Source organism: Sus scrofa, chromosome 10 (assembly GCF_000003025.6).
Source record: "Sus scrofa isolate TJ Tabasco breed Duroc chromosome 10, Sscrofa11.1, whole genome shotgun sequence".
NCBI classification, from domain to species: Eukaryota; Metazoa; Chordata; class Mammalia; order Artiodactyla; family Suidae; genus Sus; species Sus scrofa.
The window spans coordinates 11,487,183-11,502,338 of record NC_010452.4 but is presented as its reverse complement, the minus strand read 5'-3'; the positions used below and the strand labels follow the sequence as shown (position 1 = coordinate 11,502,338).

General features: G+C 45.7%; 1 protein-coding gene across 4 annotated transcripts; it reads right to left on the bottom strand.

Moving 5' to 3' along the window:
- On the bottom strand, positions 474-10,975 carry FAM177B (family with sequence similarity 177 member B). Of its 4 annotated transcripts, none has more exons than XM_003130514.3 (6): positions 10,745-10,975; positions 7,310-7,414; positions 6,214-6,566; positions 5,874-5,940; positions 2,836-2,933; positions 474-2,334 (listed from the first exon to the last, which is right to left on the bottom strand). In XM_003130514.3, exons 3-6 carry the CDS (start codon positions 6,385-6,387, stop codon positions 2,197-2,199), a joined length of 477 nt encoding a protein of 158 aa, XP_003130562.1. In that variant the 5' UTR covers positions 6,388-6,566; positions 7,310-7,414; positions 10,745-10,975; the 3' UTR covers positions 474-2,196. The 4 variants fall into 4 exon arrangements, with proteins under 4 accessions (XP_003130562.1, XP_020920006.1, XP_013835488.1 ...); XM_021064347.1 differs by having other exon boundaries at positions 10,846-10,910; XM_013980034.2 differs by lacking the exon at positions 7,310-7,414 and having other exon boundaries at positions 10,745-10,971.

The window sequence follows — 15,156 nt, the reverse complement described above, 5'->3', positions numbered from 1 at the left end:
CAAAGAACATCAAACAAGTCAGGGACTCAAGCTTTCAAGGATTCAAAAACAAAAACAGATCAGGATGTAACAGTGAATCAGTACAGCCTTGGTACCTGGGAAGGCGGTCTTTTCATGGAAGGACCAGCTTCAGTCCCCAGGAGGGAGGCATTTCATCTTTATTTTTAACATGGACTTTTTTTTTTTGCTTCCCTTTTATTTTTTCATTCTATTTATTTTTATTTCCCCAATACATTATTTTTTTTTACTGTACAGCATGGTGGCCCAGTTACACATAACATCTATACATTCCTTTTCTCACATTATCATGCTCCATTATAAGTGACTAAACATGGTTCCCAGTGCTACACAGCTTCTCCATTCCAAAAGCAGTAGTTTGCATCTATTAACCCCCAGCTCCCAATCCATCCCACTCCCTCCCCCTCCCCCTCCCCTTGGCAACCACAAGTCTATTCTCCAAGTCCATGATTTTCTTTTTTTGTGAAAAGGTTCATTTGTGCCATATGTTAGGTTCCAGGTATAAGTGACATGGACATTTTTTACTTCTGGTCTGTATATCTTCCTTCGGAAAATGTCTCTTGAGATCCTCTGCCTATTTTTAAATTGAATTTTTTTTTTTTTTTGCTATTGAGTTTAATGTGTTCTTGATATATTTCAGGTATTACTCTCTTATCAGATATATGATTTGCAAGTATTTCCTGCCATTCATTAGGTTGTCTTTCCGCTTTGTTGATGGTTTCCTTTGCTGTGCAGACATTTTTGAGTTTGATCTAGTCCCACTTTATTCTTGCTCTCAATGTCTTTGCTTTTGGTGTCAGATCCATAGCTCTTTACAGCTCATCTATTCAAGTGACCGCCCCTCAGTCCCAGTTTCGAACGTACAGGAAACAGAATCCGAGTAGCCCTTTTTGTTCAGGTGGCCATCCCTCAGCCTATCAACTATGACCAGGGAGGTGGAGTCGTGTGTGGCATCGCGGTCATGGGACCTGTTTCTGGGTGAGCATGGTTGTCAGTATAAGGGGACTAAAGTGCACGAGGTAGACACACCCCATGACTATTCCAAGAATAAGATGTGAAAACTGAGGAAAAGCGCACGGCTCTAAGCAGGCACTCAAATCATTGTATCCATTACAACTAGTAATATTGATGACAGTTGTGGTTTTCAGTCTGACTGCTTTGTCTCTACTGAGGAGTCAGTCTTAGCTCTTCATCCAACAGGCCCTGCTAGTCCAATTGCAAAATGAAGTAAATGTGAGAGCTTTATAATGTGACAGAAGTGGCCACATCTACCAGGGAGGCACTGGTTACTTGCATGCCAGGTGTCGGTCCAAACTAAAACTCTGTTCCTGGATTGTTTGTTATTTCGCTTCAGAATAGGCTCCATGATGGGCTCTTTTTGACTCTTCGACTTTTCTCAAAAATTAAATGGTACCTGCTCACTGTATGGCACAGGGAACTGTATCTAGTCTCTTGGGATAGATCATGATGGGAGAGAATATAAGAAAAGGTATATGTGTGTGTGTGTGTGTGTGTGTGTGTGTGTGTGTGTGTGTGTGTATGATTGGGTCACTTTGCTGAACAGCAGAAATTGGTGCAACATTGTAAATCAACCATACTTAAACAAAATTAAGTGGTCCCCTGGAAGATATCTACTTCCTGCTGATTCTAGAGAATTAGGCAGACCAGAGTGTGCTATTTACAGAAATAAATTGTATCTAGTAAATGGTATACTCTCAACCTCATTTTCTTTTCCACTAAAAGAAGGGGGGTTACCTTGCCTTCTTTAGACTTGATGACGCCCCAAATTTCTGTTGAGAGACAGAGCTTTTCTGCACCCTAGCCACATGAGAGGCGTTTCAGCCTAACACATCCACACCCAAGTTCCTTAAGGCATTTGCACGACGAGCAAATCTCAATACTAACAGCCCACAACTGACAGACAGGACTTGCATCAGTTGAGTTGTGAGGCTTATAAATACCAATTTATATTGAGGAAGAATCCACAGTTGTTCTCATTTCTTGACGGCTGGAGAATAAATCACAAAGAGATGAAGATAAGCTCTGGCTCACAAGCACTGCCTGTGGTGCGGTTGCCATGGTAATCAGTCACCAGGGAACAGAGATCCAGGGGAAGGAGAGCCCCGCGGCCCATCAGGAGCTGGAATCTGCCGCCAGACCCTCCCTGGATGAGATGCTCTACTGAGGGGCGCCCTTGTCAACGTCCTGCTGTCTCGTCCCATACTCTCGGCCCCCAGCCTCCAGGTGACACTTTTCATTAGGATCCTTTGGTAGCTGGGCCTTTGATCCACTCCTTTCGCTTTCATTGTGGCTTCCCTGGTACAGAGAGAAATAAGGAAAATGTTAGCTATGAACCCGACATCTCTGAGCTCCCCCATTTGCAGAGATGCACTTTTAAGAAGACGGGAACTCTCTGAGCTCCCTTGTGGTGCCGTGGTTAAGGATCTGGCATTGTCACTGCAGTGGCTTGGCTTGCTGCTGTGTCGCAGGTTCCATTCCTGGCCTGGGAACTTCCACATGCCATGGGCTCGGCCATAAAAATAAAAAGAAGCTTCTTCTTTAAGAGCTCTCAGGCTTCACACTCAACTATCTTCTTGGACCTATCTCATGTCATTCTAACTTCAGGCGAGAGAGGCCAATAGGGATAAGCACCGTGGGGTAAGGGCGTTAGAAAAATAAGTCAGCCTGACCCTGGGGGCGCGTGAAGTTGAAGTCCATGAATTAGCAGGTGGAAAAATACCCTTCCATACGGCCCAAATCAGGAACAAGCAACATTCCCATCTCAGGGCTCTTGGTGGCCATCAGGATGTCACACACCTTGTTTTGTGTTCTGCAGTACTCATCTAACACATACTGATACTTGGCTTGATGCAGACCAAAGAAGACAGCAAATCGTCCACCAAGGAATTCACACGCTAGAAGAAAGAACAAGCACTCTGGTGAGCTCAGTTAGTAATGAATGCTCAGAGCCCGTGGAGATGCCACGAGTTTACACCTGCCCGGAAGTGGTCTATCAGGTCACTTCAAGGCTGACAAAAGATTTCCGTTGCTCTAGACTCTCAAAAAGGTCTAGGACTCAAAGGGAAGGGGTTAAATCTTCTGCCTTCATCTAGGAGGGCATCTAAACGCTCCTTTCCAGATGAATATATCAGGAGAGATTTTCAAAACACTTAAGCACAGGAGCAGCCTTGGTCCCGAAGGTCAGATGATCCCCGTGCCCTTGCCTGTCATCTGATCATCATCTGGGAGTGACTGCAGATTAGACCCCAAAGCAAATCCAGTGATGCTAAGACCCATCTCAGAAATTCTTCTGTGCATCCAAACAAACTCCTAGAGTTCCCACGGTGGACACTGGGTTAAGAATCCAGCTGCAGTGGTTTGGGTCAATGCAGAGACCAGGGTTGATTCCCAGCCCAGCGCAGTGGATTAAAGGATCTGGCATTGCTGAAGCTTCAGCATAGGTTGCAGCTGTGGCTCAGATTCAAGCCCTGGTCTGGGAACTTCCACGGGCTTCCTGTGCAGCCACTGGAAAACAAAACAAACAAACAAACACAACTCCTTCTCAAGCAGCAGTCTAAGGCTTTCCTTTCCTGTCTGCCTGCCTTCAGCTCCAGTAGCATGGTTGCCTGCAGGCTCAGTGGTGAGACAGGCACAGTCAAGGATAAAGATTTAGCAATGAGAGGTTTCCAGAAGGTCTCTCCTAGAGATGCTCTGCTTTAAAATTATAGGAGTTCTGACCCTCCTCCCCCTCCTACAGGCCTTTCTGATTCCTATGATTTATTCCAGCTTCTGAAGAGATTGCTCCTACAGGCCATCAAAATGATGCTTCCTACTTTTGTAACATGCTTTCAGAAATACTCGAGCTTTTTAATGTTTGCCTACTACATGGGCAGAAGAGAAATTTCCAAAATATTAGGAGTTCCCACTGTGGCTCAGTGGGTTAAGAACCTGACATAGTGACTGTGAGGATGTGGGTTCGATCCCTGACCTTGTTCAGTCAGTTAAGCACCTGGTGTTCCCATAGGCTGTGGCACAGGTAGCAGATGTGGCTCGGATCTGGCATTGCCGTGGCTGTGGGTAGGCTGGCAGCTGCAGCTCTGATTCAGCCCCTAGCCTGGGAACTTCTATATGCTGCAGGTGTGGCCATAAAATGAAAAAAATAATAAAATATCAGAATAAGTCTCAAGAAGGTCTCCTGCCTCTAACCTACTAGAATTTTAAATGGAAGAAAGTCATCACCAATGCCACCAGGGTTCCAGCTCTAAGCAGAGTCCCTGTGTAGAGACCAGGGCACTGACTGCCAGCGTGTTTCCACCTCCACTACAACCTGGAAGCCCCAGGCAGAAGCACTTTAAGGCTCCGGTTCTGTGTGGAACCCAGGAGGCAGGTGACTCCCCTGTGACCTATCCCGGCCACACGGTCAGACCAGCATGGAGGTCGCCGTGGTTCCTGTTCTCGTTCATGCTCTCCTACTGCTGTGCTGTCTTCTGCTTCTTTCACCGACCTGATCGCCAAGGCCCCTCCTGCCCAAAGAGCCCCCTCGTCACACGGCTTTGCCCTGATGAGGGTGCAGCACTCCTCCTGGCAGCATATTGTGGTCGAGATAAGATGAGGACTCACCCAGGTCTCTAGAGTAACTTCCAAATTATTAACCCTACACTTTGATCTAAAAGCACTTATTCCTTTGTTTTGTTTTGTTTTGTCTTTTTAGGGCTGCATCCTTGACCTGTGGAAGCTCCCAGGCTAGGGGGCAAATGGGAGCTATAGCAGCCGGCCACAGCCACAGCCACAGCAACGCAGGATCCAAGCCACGTCTGCGACCTGCACAACAGCTCACGGCAAAGCTGGATCCTTAACCCACTTTATAAATGTTTACCTAAGGAATAAATGAAAATAAATTTCTAACAGCAATATTTTATATTTTCTCCGATTTTTTTTTCTTTTTAGGTCCGAACTTGCGGCATATGGAAGTTCCCAGGCTAGGGGTCCAATCGGAGATGCAGCTGCCAGCTACACCACAGCCACAGCAACGTGGGATCTGAGCCACATCTGCGACCTACACCACAGCTCACGGCAACACCGGATCCTTAACCCACTGAACAAGGCCAAGGATTGTACCCGTGTCCTCATGGATCCTAGTCAGGTTCTTGACCCCTCTGAGCCACAGCAGGACTCCTTTTTTCAGACTTTTCAAGTTGTTTTCCTCCTTGCCATATACACAAGCACATGTAAGTTAGATGGAAAAGGGTATTTAGATGTTGCCAACTGTGGTTTTTTTTTAATTGGTGAAAGTCAAACAAAATAAGATTTAGTATTTCATCTCTTAGAGATAGTCACATAGGCCATTCATCACACCCCTGGGAGGGTCAATAAAATTCTTGTTTATAATACAGTGATGGTGACAAGGAAACTTAGAACTGGATCAGATAACAGTAGTTAAAAAAAAAAAAAAAAACAACCCTCTGACGATTCTTCAGGTGAAGTGCCCACCCAGGAAGGACTGACTACTGTCTTCAAATATGAAAAACTCTGTCTTAGGAGAGAAGACTCTGGATGGCTTTGTCTGGCCTTAAAAAGACAACTAGGACAAATGGGAAGAACCTTAAATGAAGATAAAACAGAAGAGAGCATTTACTAACCAGAGTTGGGAACAGGTGGCAGTGCCGCCTGGAGATGGGAGGTGCCGGGCCTTGGGGATGTTCAGGCAGATGCTGGAAGGGACCAGACCTTCAGGACGCAGTGGGGCACAAGGGGCGGGGGCGGGGGGGTAGTAAGCCGCTGGAAGGCCCAGCTGACTCCCAGGGTCTGTAAGTCTACCTTTTGGACAGAAAAAAATGAGCTTTAGCAGTACTTACTAGAAAATGAAATCCTTGCTATTCGTCCTGCCCAGAACCAAAGGTAGGGCCCCCATGCAAGTCTAGACTGAGAAATAGAGAGAGAGAGAAAAGTCAGGTTAGAGTAAAGTACTAACAGAGGGGTAACTACAGAGCTCTCGGTGTGGGGGCTTCAGAATGCTTTGTAATATGTTCCATTTTCTCTCTCCTAAGTGGGAAAACTAAGATTAGCACAATTATGTTGATTACACATGGATCTAGAAAGCAAACCCAGGAGAACAAGGAGTTACTTTAAAACTTGTCTGCTTAACCTCGCATTCGTTCAGCCCCCATCGTGCTCGTAACGATCGCCCGAGCTTACAGGATCTGGGGTTGAATTTGTTCTCAGCTCCTTGTTTTCTTCCTCTTCCTCCTCTTCTGTGCTATATTCTTCCATGATGTCTCCATCAGCAAAATGGATAATTCTTTTGGGCGTTTTCCTCTGGGGAGGCTCACTCTTGTCTAGTTCTCTCTGCTGGAAACTGTCTTTTTCCATAAGGAAACAAAACAACCAGGAAATGAAAAACAGGATGCCTTGGGACAAGCTGCCCAAGATACTGTTTATATAGCAGAGATGGGTCTGATTATTTTCAGTGGATTGTAAAGACAGAGGTCACAGGTCATCCAAGCTGTAATTTCATCAATTCTTCAAATCCAAGAAAGGACTCTTTAGTTCTGTACCAAAATGGAAAAGATTCAATTAGTAGTGAAACTGTGAACTTTGGGTCCTCAAATAAAAATGTGCACAGAGGAGTTCCCATTGTAGCTCAGCGGTAATGAACCCAACTAGGATCCATGAGGATGCGGATCCAATCCCTGGCTTTGCGCAGTGGTTTAGGGGTCCGGTGTTGCCATGAGCTGTGGTGTAGGTGTTGCTGTGGCTGTGGTGTAGGCCAGCAGCTACAGCTCCAATTTGACCCCTAGCCTGGGAACCTCCACATGCCACAGGTGCGGCCGTAAAAGGCAAAAAATAAATAAATAAATAAATAAAAATAAAAAATTAAAATGTCAGCAGAGTTCCTTTATCTCTTATTAATTGCAAAAGCCACCATGGCCAGTAGGAAACAGCCATTGCCCTGTGGAAATTCCTCAATCATTTCTATAAATATTGAGGAGCAATATAAGTGATGGTTAAGAATACAGGCTTTGTTTAGACAGGTGAAAATATTTACCAATTATATATCTGATAAGGGGCTTATTTTCAGGATATATAAAAGTGACTGCAATGTGTAAAATACAAACAACTCAATTAAAATACAGGCACAGGATTTAAGCAAACCCTTCAGCAAAGATTTACAGATGCCAAGTAAATGTAGGACAAAGATGCTCCATGTTGTTTGTCATTAGAGAAAGGCAAATGGAAACTATATGAGACATCATAACATAGTCAAGAGAAGGTAAAAATTAAAAAGACTAACCACATCAAGTGTTGAGGAGGAAGTGAAGCCATGAGAACTCTCACACGCAGCTTGCTAGTGACAATGCAAATGGTACAGCCCCTTCGGAAACCACTTTGACCACACCTGAAAAGTCAAATATATTTAGCATATAACTAGTCATTCCCTGTCTGGAAATTTGCCCAAGAGACAGGAAAATATGTATCCACCTAGAGCTTTGTACGTGAATGTTCATAGCAGCTTTATTTGTAAGAGCTTCAAACTGGAAACAATCCAAATTTCCATGAGCTGGTGAATGGATGAACAGAATGTTGTTTACTATTCAGTGGAATACTGCTCAGCAATTACAAGGTCAACTGGATTTCCTGCTGTGGTGCAGGGAGCTAAGGATTGGGTCACTGCTGAGGCGGGGGTTCCACGCCTGGCCCGGTGCAGTGGGTTAAGGATCCAGTGTTGCTGCAACTGTGGTGTAGGTCACAGCTGCAGCCCAGGTTCCATCCCTGGCCCAGGAACTTCCCTGTGCTGTGGTACAGCCAAAAAAAAAAAAAAAAAAAAGTAATGGATGACTAACAGTTGCAGCATTCTGAAGGACTCTCAAAAGCAACAGGCTAAATGAAAGAAGCCAGGTACTATGTGATTTTTGGGGGTGAGAGATTTTTTTTCTAAGAGATATCATGAGTGTAGTGGTGATAACTTGACTGCATAGATGTGTCTAAATGAATCAGAATCTAGACCTAATATTACTTGTATTTAAGATTTTTTTTTTTCTTTTTAGGGCCATACCCATGGCATATGGAAGTTTCCAGGCTAGCAGGCAAATCAGAGCTATAGCTGCCAGCCTACACCACTGCCACAGCATTGCCAGATCCGAGCCGCGTCTATAACCTACACCATAGCTCACAGCAATGCCAGATCCTTAACCCACTGAGAGAGGCCAGGGTTTGAACCCCAAACCTCATGGATTCCAGTTGGATTCGTTTCCATTGCGCCATGACAGGAACGCCTAAGTTAAATTTTAACAAAGCCAACAAGCACGGAGACAGACTGCCAAGGTTAAAAAATCCTACTAATTAATATCCTGATGTCTTGGTTTCTTCATCTATAGAATAAGAATAATTTGAACATGGATGTGAGCCTGCTACTGACCTTGTAAAATTAAGGAGTAAATAAATAAATACATACACAGGAGTTCTCAAATAGTAAGTATTTAATAAAAGCTGGTTATGGTCAAGTCCTTATCACTTAATGCTGTATGTCTATCAGGTATGATTCTAACGTAGTAAGGACACTGTTGCCTTCATATTTAGTATATTTTAAGGTTTTATCAGCAAACATGGCAGGCTGAGCTGACGTGGAAGAATTTTCCTTCCTGTTCAAACACACAGAAGTGCTGGGTAAAATTAAACAAACCAAATATTACATCAGATGGCTCTAAGGAGGTAAGAAGAGAGTCAGAGAAAAAGGAAGGAGAAGGAAGGAAGGAGGGAGGAGAAAAAGAGGAAGACAGGAGGAGAGCCAGCCAGGCCTGGGTGTCAGAAAAAGAAAGGACACGTAGCATCATTCAGCTGAGCTGAACTGGGATGGCTCCTGGGGTTTCAGGACCAGATATGGGCCTTGGGGCTGGAGTTTTAATACCCATGCAAGAGAGGAGAGGGTCTAACCTACACATCCTGTGAATGGGGTGCGAAAAAGCATAAAATACTTTTATTTATTTTTGCTTTTTAGGGCCATACCCGCAGCATATGGAGGTTCCCGTGTTAGGGGGTAGAATCGGAGCAGTAGCTGCCAGTCTACACCACAGCTACAGCAATTTCAGATCCTTAATCCACTGAGCGAGGCCAGGGATCAAACTGGCATCGTCAGGGATGTTAGGTTCGTTTCCACTGAGCCACAACGGGAACTCCTAAGTGTTTTCTTATCTGTAAACTCTGGATGAAAAAAGACGACCTGCTGGCCTGCAAAAGTGGCAAAACAATTTGTCCCCTCCTAGCAACTTGGGTGGAAATAGTGACCTGAGAAAAACTGGAGCCACAGGCCACATGGACCACACACTGGCACAGGGCCTGGACTCGTAGTCCTCCCACAGCATAAGGACCCGAGGTGAAGCTGGGTGACCTGAAGGCAGTGCAGCCCACGGCAGTCTCAGCGGCAAACATAAAATTACCCTAGAGAGAGAGACGTCTGCCAGGCCGGGTCCCCGGGACTCCACTGCAAACCAGCCTGCTGTGGGTGCTGTCACTACAAAAACTTACAAATACAACATGGAGAATACCAAGAGAGGTTAAAAAAATAACATCAAACCTAGATCATAGACATGACGGAAAACCTTGCCATTTATAATAGCTATGGCGCGTTAGGCTGAAGGCTGACTGCAAATCAGCAGCAACTGAGACCAGAAGGCAATCAACTACTGCCATGTAGAATTCAATATCCAGCTAAGCAATTATGGAGAGTAAAATAATGACATCTGACAACCTATAACACCGAAGTTCACCATTCCTATATCTTCGCTGAATGATGAGTAAGATCCAATTGTGTGTCAACTAGAAGGAAACTGAACCCAGAAGCAAGAGCGAGATGGAGGACAGAAATATAAAGTGACAAATCTTGAGAGTGACTGAAAAATGCTATGTCCATGGGGCACAGTTAAAAACCATGAAGTATGAAGCATTAGACCCCAAGAGCAAAAATATGAAGGGGTGACTTCTTTATGCATTGCTTTGGAATAGGTTGGCGAAGACAGCTGTGCATGTTGACAATTTCAAGGTAACTAGAAAAATCATGAAAGTAGAAGGCAGAGCTTCAAAGCCAGAAGAAGAAGAAAAAAAGGAAAATAAACAAGCCGACAGAAGGCAGGAGAGAGGGAGAAAGAGCAAAGGAAAAGCAGGATTAATGAAAACACCAGTAAAATCCTGGAAAGAATTCCCAATTAGTCAGTAATGACAATAATGTGAGAGAATCCTCAGCCGTCTACCCAAATGAAGACCACAGACTGAATTTTAAGAGGATTTATGGGCAATGACTGCACGAATGCACATATGGTCACAAGCATACGTTTAGGCATGTGTGTCAATAAGCCACCAAATCTTATCAATGAAATGCTCAGTTTAAGCCATTGTCAAGGGTCAGAGATACAAGAAGCCTGTCTGGGCTCAATTTGCTATCTAATCGAGGTGGTGAGACCCTCCCAGCCCAGCGTCCCAGTCCCCGAGGAATCTTAAAGGACACACACAGTTTTCCCGGGCTGACTACAAAAGAGCCTTGGTAAGAAGTAGGAAGAGTTAAGTCTTCGACGCCAAAGAGCAGAAAAACAAGTTTAACTTGGTGTTTAAAGTATGCTGAACATAATACCATTGCAAAAGGAAACAGTCAGTGCCATGAGAGATACAGCATACTCTAAAGCAAAATTAGAAGCAAACGAACACCTTTGCAGAGAACCCAACTCAACTGCATTACCTGCTCTTTCTTTCCTTGCTTTAATTGCCTATGTGTAGTTTTTCAGTGCAAAATCGTGGTTCTGGAAGTCGTTCGGTAGATGGTAAATGAACACAACTCACCCTTGACTGTGTGACGACGTGGAAAGGCTGCCTTTGTGTGTCTTACGGGCAGAACTTATTTGAGTTGTGGGAAGGCCGGTTACGGACACACCCAGCGTTAAAGCAACCGAGGGGCCCTCAGACTTGTCCTGTGCCAGGATTGGCTGGGAGTCCTTTTAACACAATTCCAAGGCCAGGACGCACCTGCAGCCTAGGCTGTCTAGGCATGGGAAACGGGCCTCGTTATTTTTGAGGCTGACCCAGTGGCTGCAAGGAGCAGGTCAGTGTGGGCGCCAGCACCCCAAGGAGAGCAGGAGGAAATAAACCTTCTCAATTGAACAGGCTTGTGCTTTAGTGACATGGTGGCTGCAGAGAATCCCAACAGCAAGCTCCAGCCAAGGCGGCTTTACTTTTTCCAAGAGGGTTTTTTGCTTTCTGCATTCTGAGCCCTTCTCGTCTTGCTCCAAGCTGAAAAGCGTTGACATCAAAAGTTTAAGAATAAGGCCTAACAGTCTCATTATAGTCAATTTACTCCTCGCTAGACCACCTCTTAATTCAGGTATTTCCAAACCCAAAGAAGTGCCCATTCCCCACACACCGGGCTCACCCTGGTTGCATTATAGACAGGTGTCCTGACATCGCCTCTGCCGGCTCTCTGACGAAAATAGTGGCTCACATCTTTCAAAATAGTATTGTGCACTAAATAGACATATTCATCTTTAAATTCAGAGGGTTCAAAAGGAGCAGAGAGAGGGAGAGGAGAGAGCGAGAGTGAGCGCGCCTGCAATTTCATAGTCAATTTAGCGAATGCTTTTCTGCCACCTAGTGGCCGTTTCAGGATGCGCGATGCAAAATTCATCTTTATAATCAGTGTCTGTCGTGTCGAGGGGGTTCAACGCCAAACAAGGTGGAATCTACTTAATATTTACCAAAATCTTGGGAGCACTGCCAACTTCACACCAAGTCCACAGATCTGGGTGCTTCGTGAGTGATATTTCAGAGGGCCAAATTTTCCCGACGACATGCTGTTTGCCTCAGTTTCATTCTTGAGAAGCTCAAGTTTTTTTAACTCCAAATCTAGCTCATCAAGGATTGTTCGCAGGTATGTAAATGATATAGTTAACACACCTATGAGACTCACACATCTCGAAGTCAAACTTGGTTGCCAAAAGGGAAACGTGAGGTAAAGGGAAAATCTGGGGGCTTGGGATTTGACATACACACATGGACTGTGTAAATATATATGTCACATACATTACACACACACACACACACACACACACACACACACACACGGAATAGATAACGAACAAGAACCTGCCGCAAAGCGCAGGGAACTCTGCTCTATATGCTGCAATAACCTAGACGGGAAAAGACTCTGAAGAAGAGCAGGTATGTATGAATGTGTACGGCTGATTTGTGTGGCTGTACACTGGAAGCTCACAGCGTGTGGCAAATCACCGCTACTCCAACAGCACTAAAACACACCCACACACCCATAACCTCCCTGACCCTTCAATTCTGTTGTACCCCAGGGCTCAGCTATTGGAGTCTCCTGTTTTTCTATCTGCTCCTCATTTGGTCCTTTTTGATTCAATATTATCTACGGACACATTTACACCCAACAGTTTTATCTCCCTGGGTCTCAGATCCATAGATCTACTGACCACTTGACATCTCAGAGTCCTAACACATCCGACTCTTTTTTGTCTGTTTTTTAGGGCTCTACCTGCGGCATATGGAGGCTCCCAGGCTAGGGGTCTAATTGGAGCTGCAGCTGCTGGTCTACACCACGGCCACAGCAACATGGGATCTGAGCCATGTCTGCGACCTACACTACAGCTCACGGCAACACCGGATCCTTCACCCACTGAGCAAGGCCGGGGATCGAACCTGCAGCGTCATGGGTACTAGTCAGATTCGTTTCCACTGAGCCAGAATGGGAACTCCCACATCACGTCTAACTCTTTTGCTTATATTTCCAGGCCCCCCTTCTCCTGAAACTCCCCCTGCCCACACCCCCACTCACTCCCAACTCTGGCCATCTTCTCCCTTCAGTAAGTGGCAGCTCCATTCTTCCAGATCCCCAGACCAAAACCACCGCCGGAGATGTCCTCGCTTCTCCTTTCCTCACTCCTCACTTCCAACCCATCAGGAAACTCTCTGGGATGTTTCCCGAGTCTTAACGCCAGCCTGCTAATCCTAAACCAAATCGTGTCATTCCCAGAACTTGAAACTCTCCAGGTCACCCAGAGTAAAAGCCAAAGTCCTCACAGGGCCTCAGAGGGGGTGGGTCTGGCCATCTGGGCTGGCCCCTCGCTCCCCAGCCAGCAGGCTCTCCCCACGGTAGCCACGTGCCGGCTGCTGTCTGGACAAGCCCTTCCTCCCCCAAATCTCCCTCCTTCGCCCCCTCCAGGGCTTTGACGCAAAGGTTGGCGTGGGGCCCTTGTCTTTCAAGGCACCGGCCGGTTCCCTTCCCCACCACGACCACCCCCCCCACCCCCACGATCACGACCACCAGTCACCCTCTTATTAGCTCATCCTGTTCTTTCATCTCCTTAGCTCTTGTCAGCACTGAACACAATCCGTCTTTCTCTTACCTTGTTTGTCCCCCGCTTCCCCTCCCTCTCGCCCCATGCTCCAGCCACGGGGGCAGGGGTTACCTGCGTGCCCCCAGCTTTATCTGCTGCCCTCCAACACCCGACCCAACTGGAACACAGCATTTGTGCAATAAATGAATCCCACGTCTCATGCACTTTAATGGGGGGGGAGGTATACACAATAGCTTGGAAAAATAAGGAGAGATGAGCCTTGTAAATGCAGCTATTTGCTGATGTTAGCATGGCTACCTTTGAATACTTCTTCCATTACATTTTCACACTCATTCGTTTCATTTTAATTACCCCCTTCCCTGAAACCAAAGCATTGTCGGTTGTGTCAACAAAATAACACACTAGTTCTTCATCTCGGTGTAACTTCAGTAAGGTATAATACCTCAAACTCCTAGAGTTCTTTCACTTATCAATAATCCAAAGTTTTTAGGAGTTCCCACTGTGGCTCAGCAGTAACAAACTCAATTAGTATCCATGAGGATGTAGGTTGGATCGCTCAGTGGGTTAAGGATCTGATGTTGCTGTGGCTGCTGCAGCTCTGATTCAACCCCTAGCCTGGGAACCTCCGTATGCCACAGATGCAGCCCTAAAAAGCAAAAAAAAAAAAAAAAAAAAAAAAAAAAAACTTGAAAACAAACAAACAAACAAACAAAAAAACAAAGTTTTCAAACAATCAGCTTAAACCTGGAACCCTTTCCCTCTTCCTGAGGTGCAGGCCAGGCCTCTGGCGAGAGCAGGCCAGGCAGCCAAAGGCCCTGCACAGGCAGCTCACCTGTTGCCCCTTGCCCCCTCATCACAGTGGGGACAGGCAGGTACCGTGAGGAGCTAAGGAAAAATATAAAATATGAAAACACAAACCACTGCTCCCCCTGAGAAGTGGAGAAGTGCTGACGGAACCTGCCCTGGCAGCAGCTTTCTGTATTTTCATTGTCAGACTGGGGACGTGCACCTGGTCACCATGGTAATGGCGACATCACTGCCACGCCTGTCCTATTGGGATGTTTCTCAGCTTCTTTCTACATCATAGCAGATCATCGACGAAATTCATTGCTTGAAATTCCAGAGGAGACAGGCCTGGGCATTCAGCCACCCTGGCCCTGCCCAGCCAGCCCCAGAAAGCTGAGATCAACAGCTTGAGTCAAACGACTTGAGCAGTTCTAGACAATCCATGAAGGCCCTGGGTGGTTTACCATTTTCTCCAGGGAGTATCTGAGCTCTGCGCTCACACCCACCTTAAGAGCACGGCAGGCATCACACTGAGTGCCTAAGTGATGGCTCTGGCTTTGGATTAAGTACAACCAATACGGCTTTCTGTTCTGTAACTCACACTGCTGGGTCCTCCTCCAGATCCACTACTTTAAGCCCTTTCATGTACTACTAAAACATTTTAAAAAATAAAAATGTACATTCTAAGCAAATTATTCAAATATCAAAGACTTTCGTCACAAAACTGTAGTGAACCAAATGACACAAATTTATTTTTATGCACATTAAGATAAAAATGTCTTTTCTAAAGGTGATTATGACTTTGAGTACATTTATACAGCACTGAAGATGCTACCTCAAGTTTCCAAGTACCAAGTTTTCTGCAGAGTGTTGCACAGGGATCACGGTAAGCTCGGCCGCCTTGCTTGACCACTGGACACAGGACTGCACCACGCTGGATAACACTACCAACAAGACACACGCAGGTGGACCGAAACTCTGCCTCGAGATGAAA

Coding starts and splice junctions, on each gene's coding strand:
- FAM177B (XM_003130514.3), bottom strand. CDS start 6,387: ATGGAAAAAGACAGTTTCCAGCAGAGAGAACTAGACAAGAGTGAGCCT. Junction 2,934..5,873: donor AGCAAGGATTTCATTTTCTA/GTAAGTACTGCT, acceptor TCTTTCTTCTAG/CGTGTGAATTCCTTGGTGGA. Junction 2,335..2,835: donor ACTGCAGAACACAAAACAAG/GTGTGTGACATC, acceptor TCTCTGTACCAG/GGAAGCCACAATGAAAGCGA.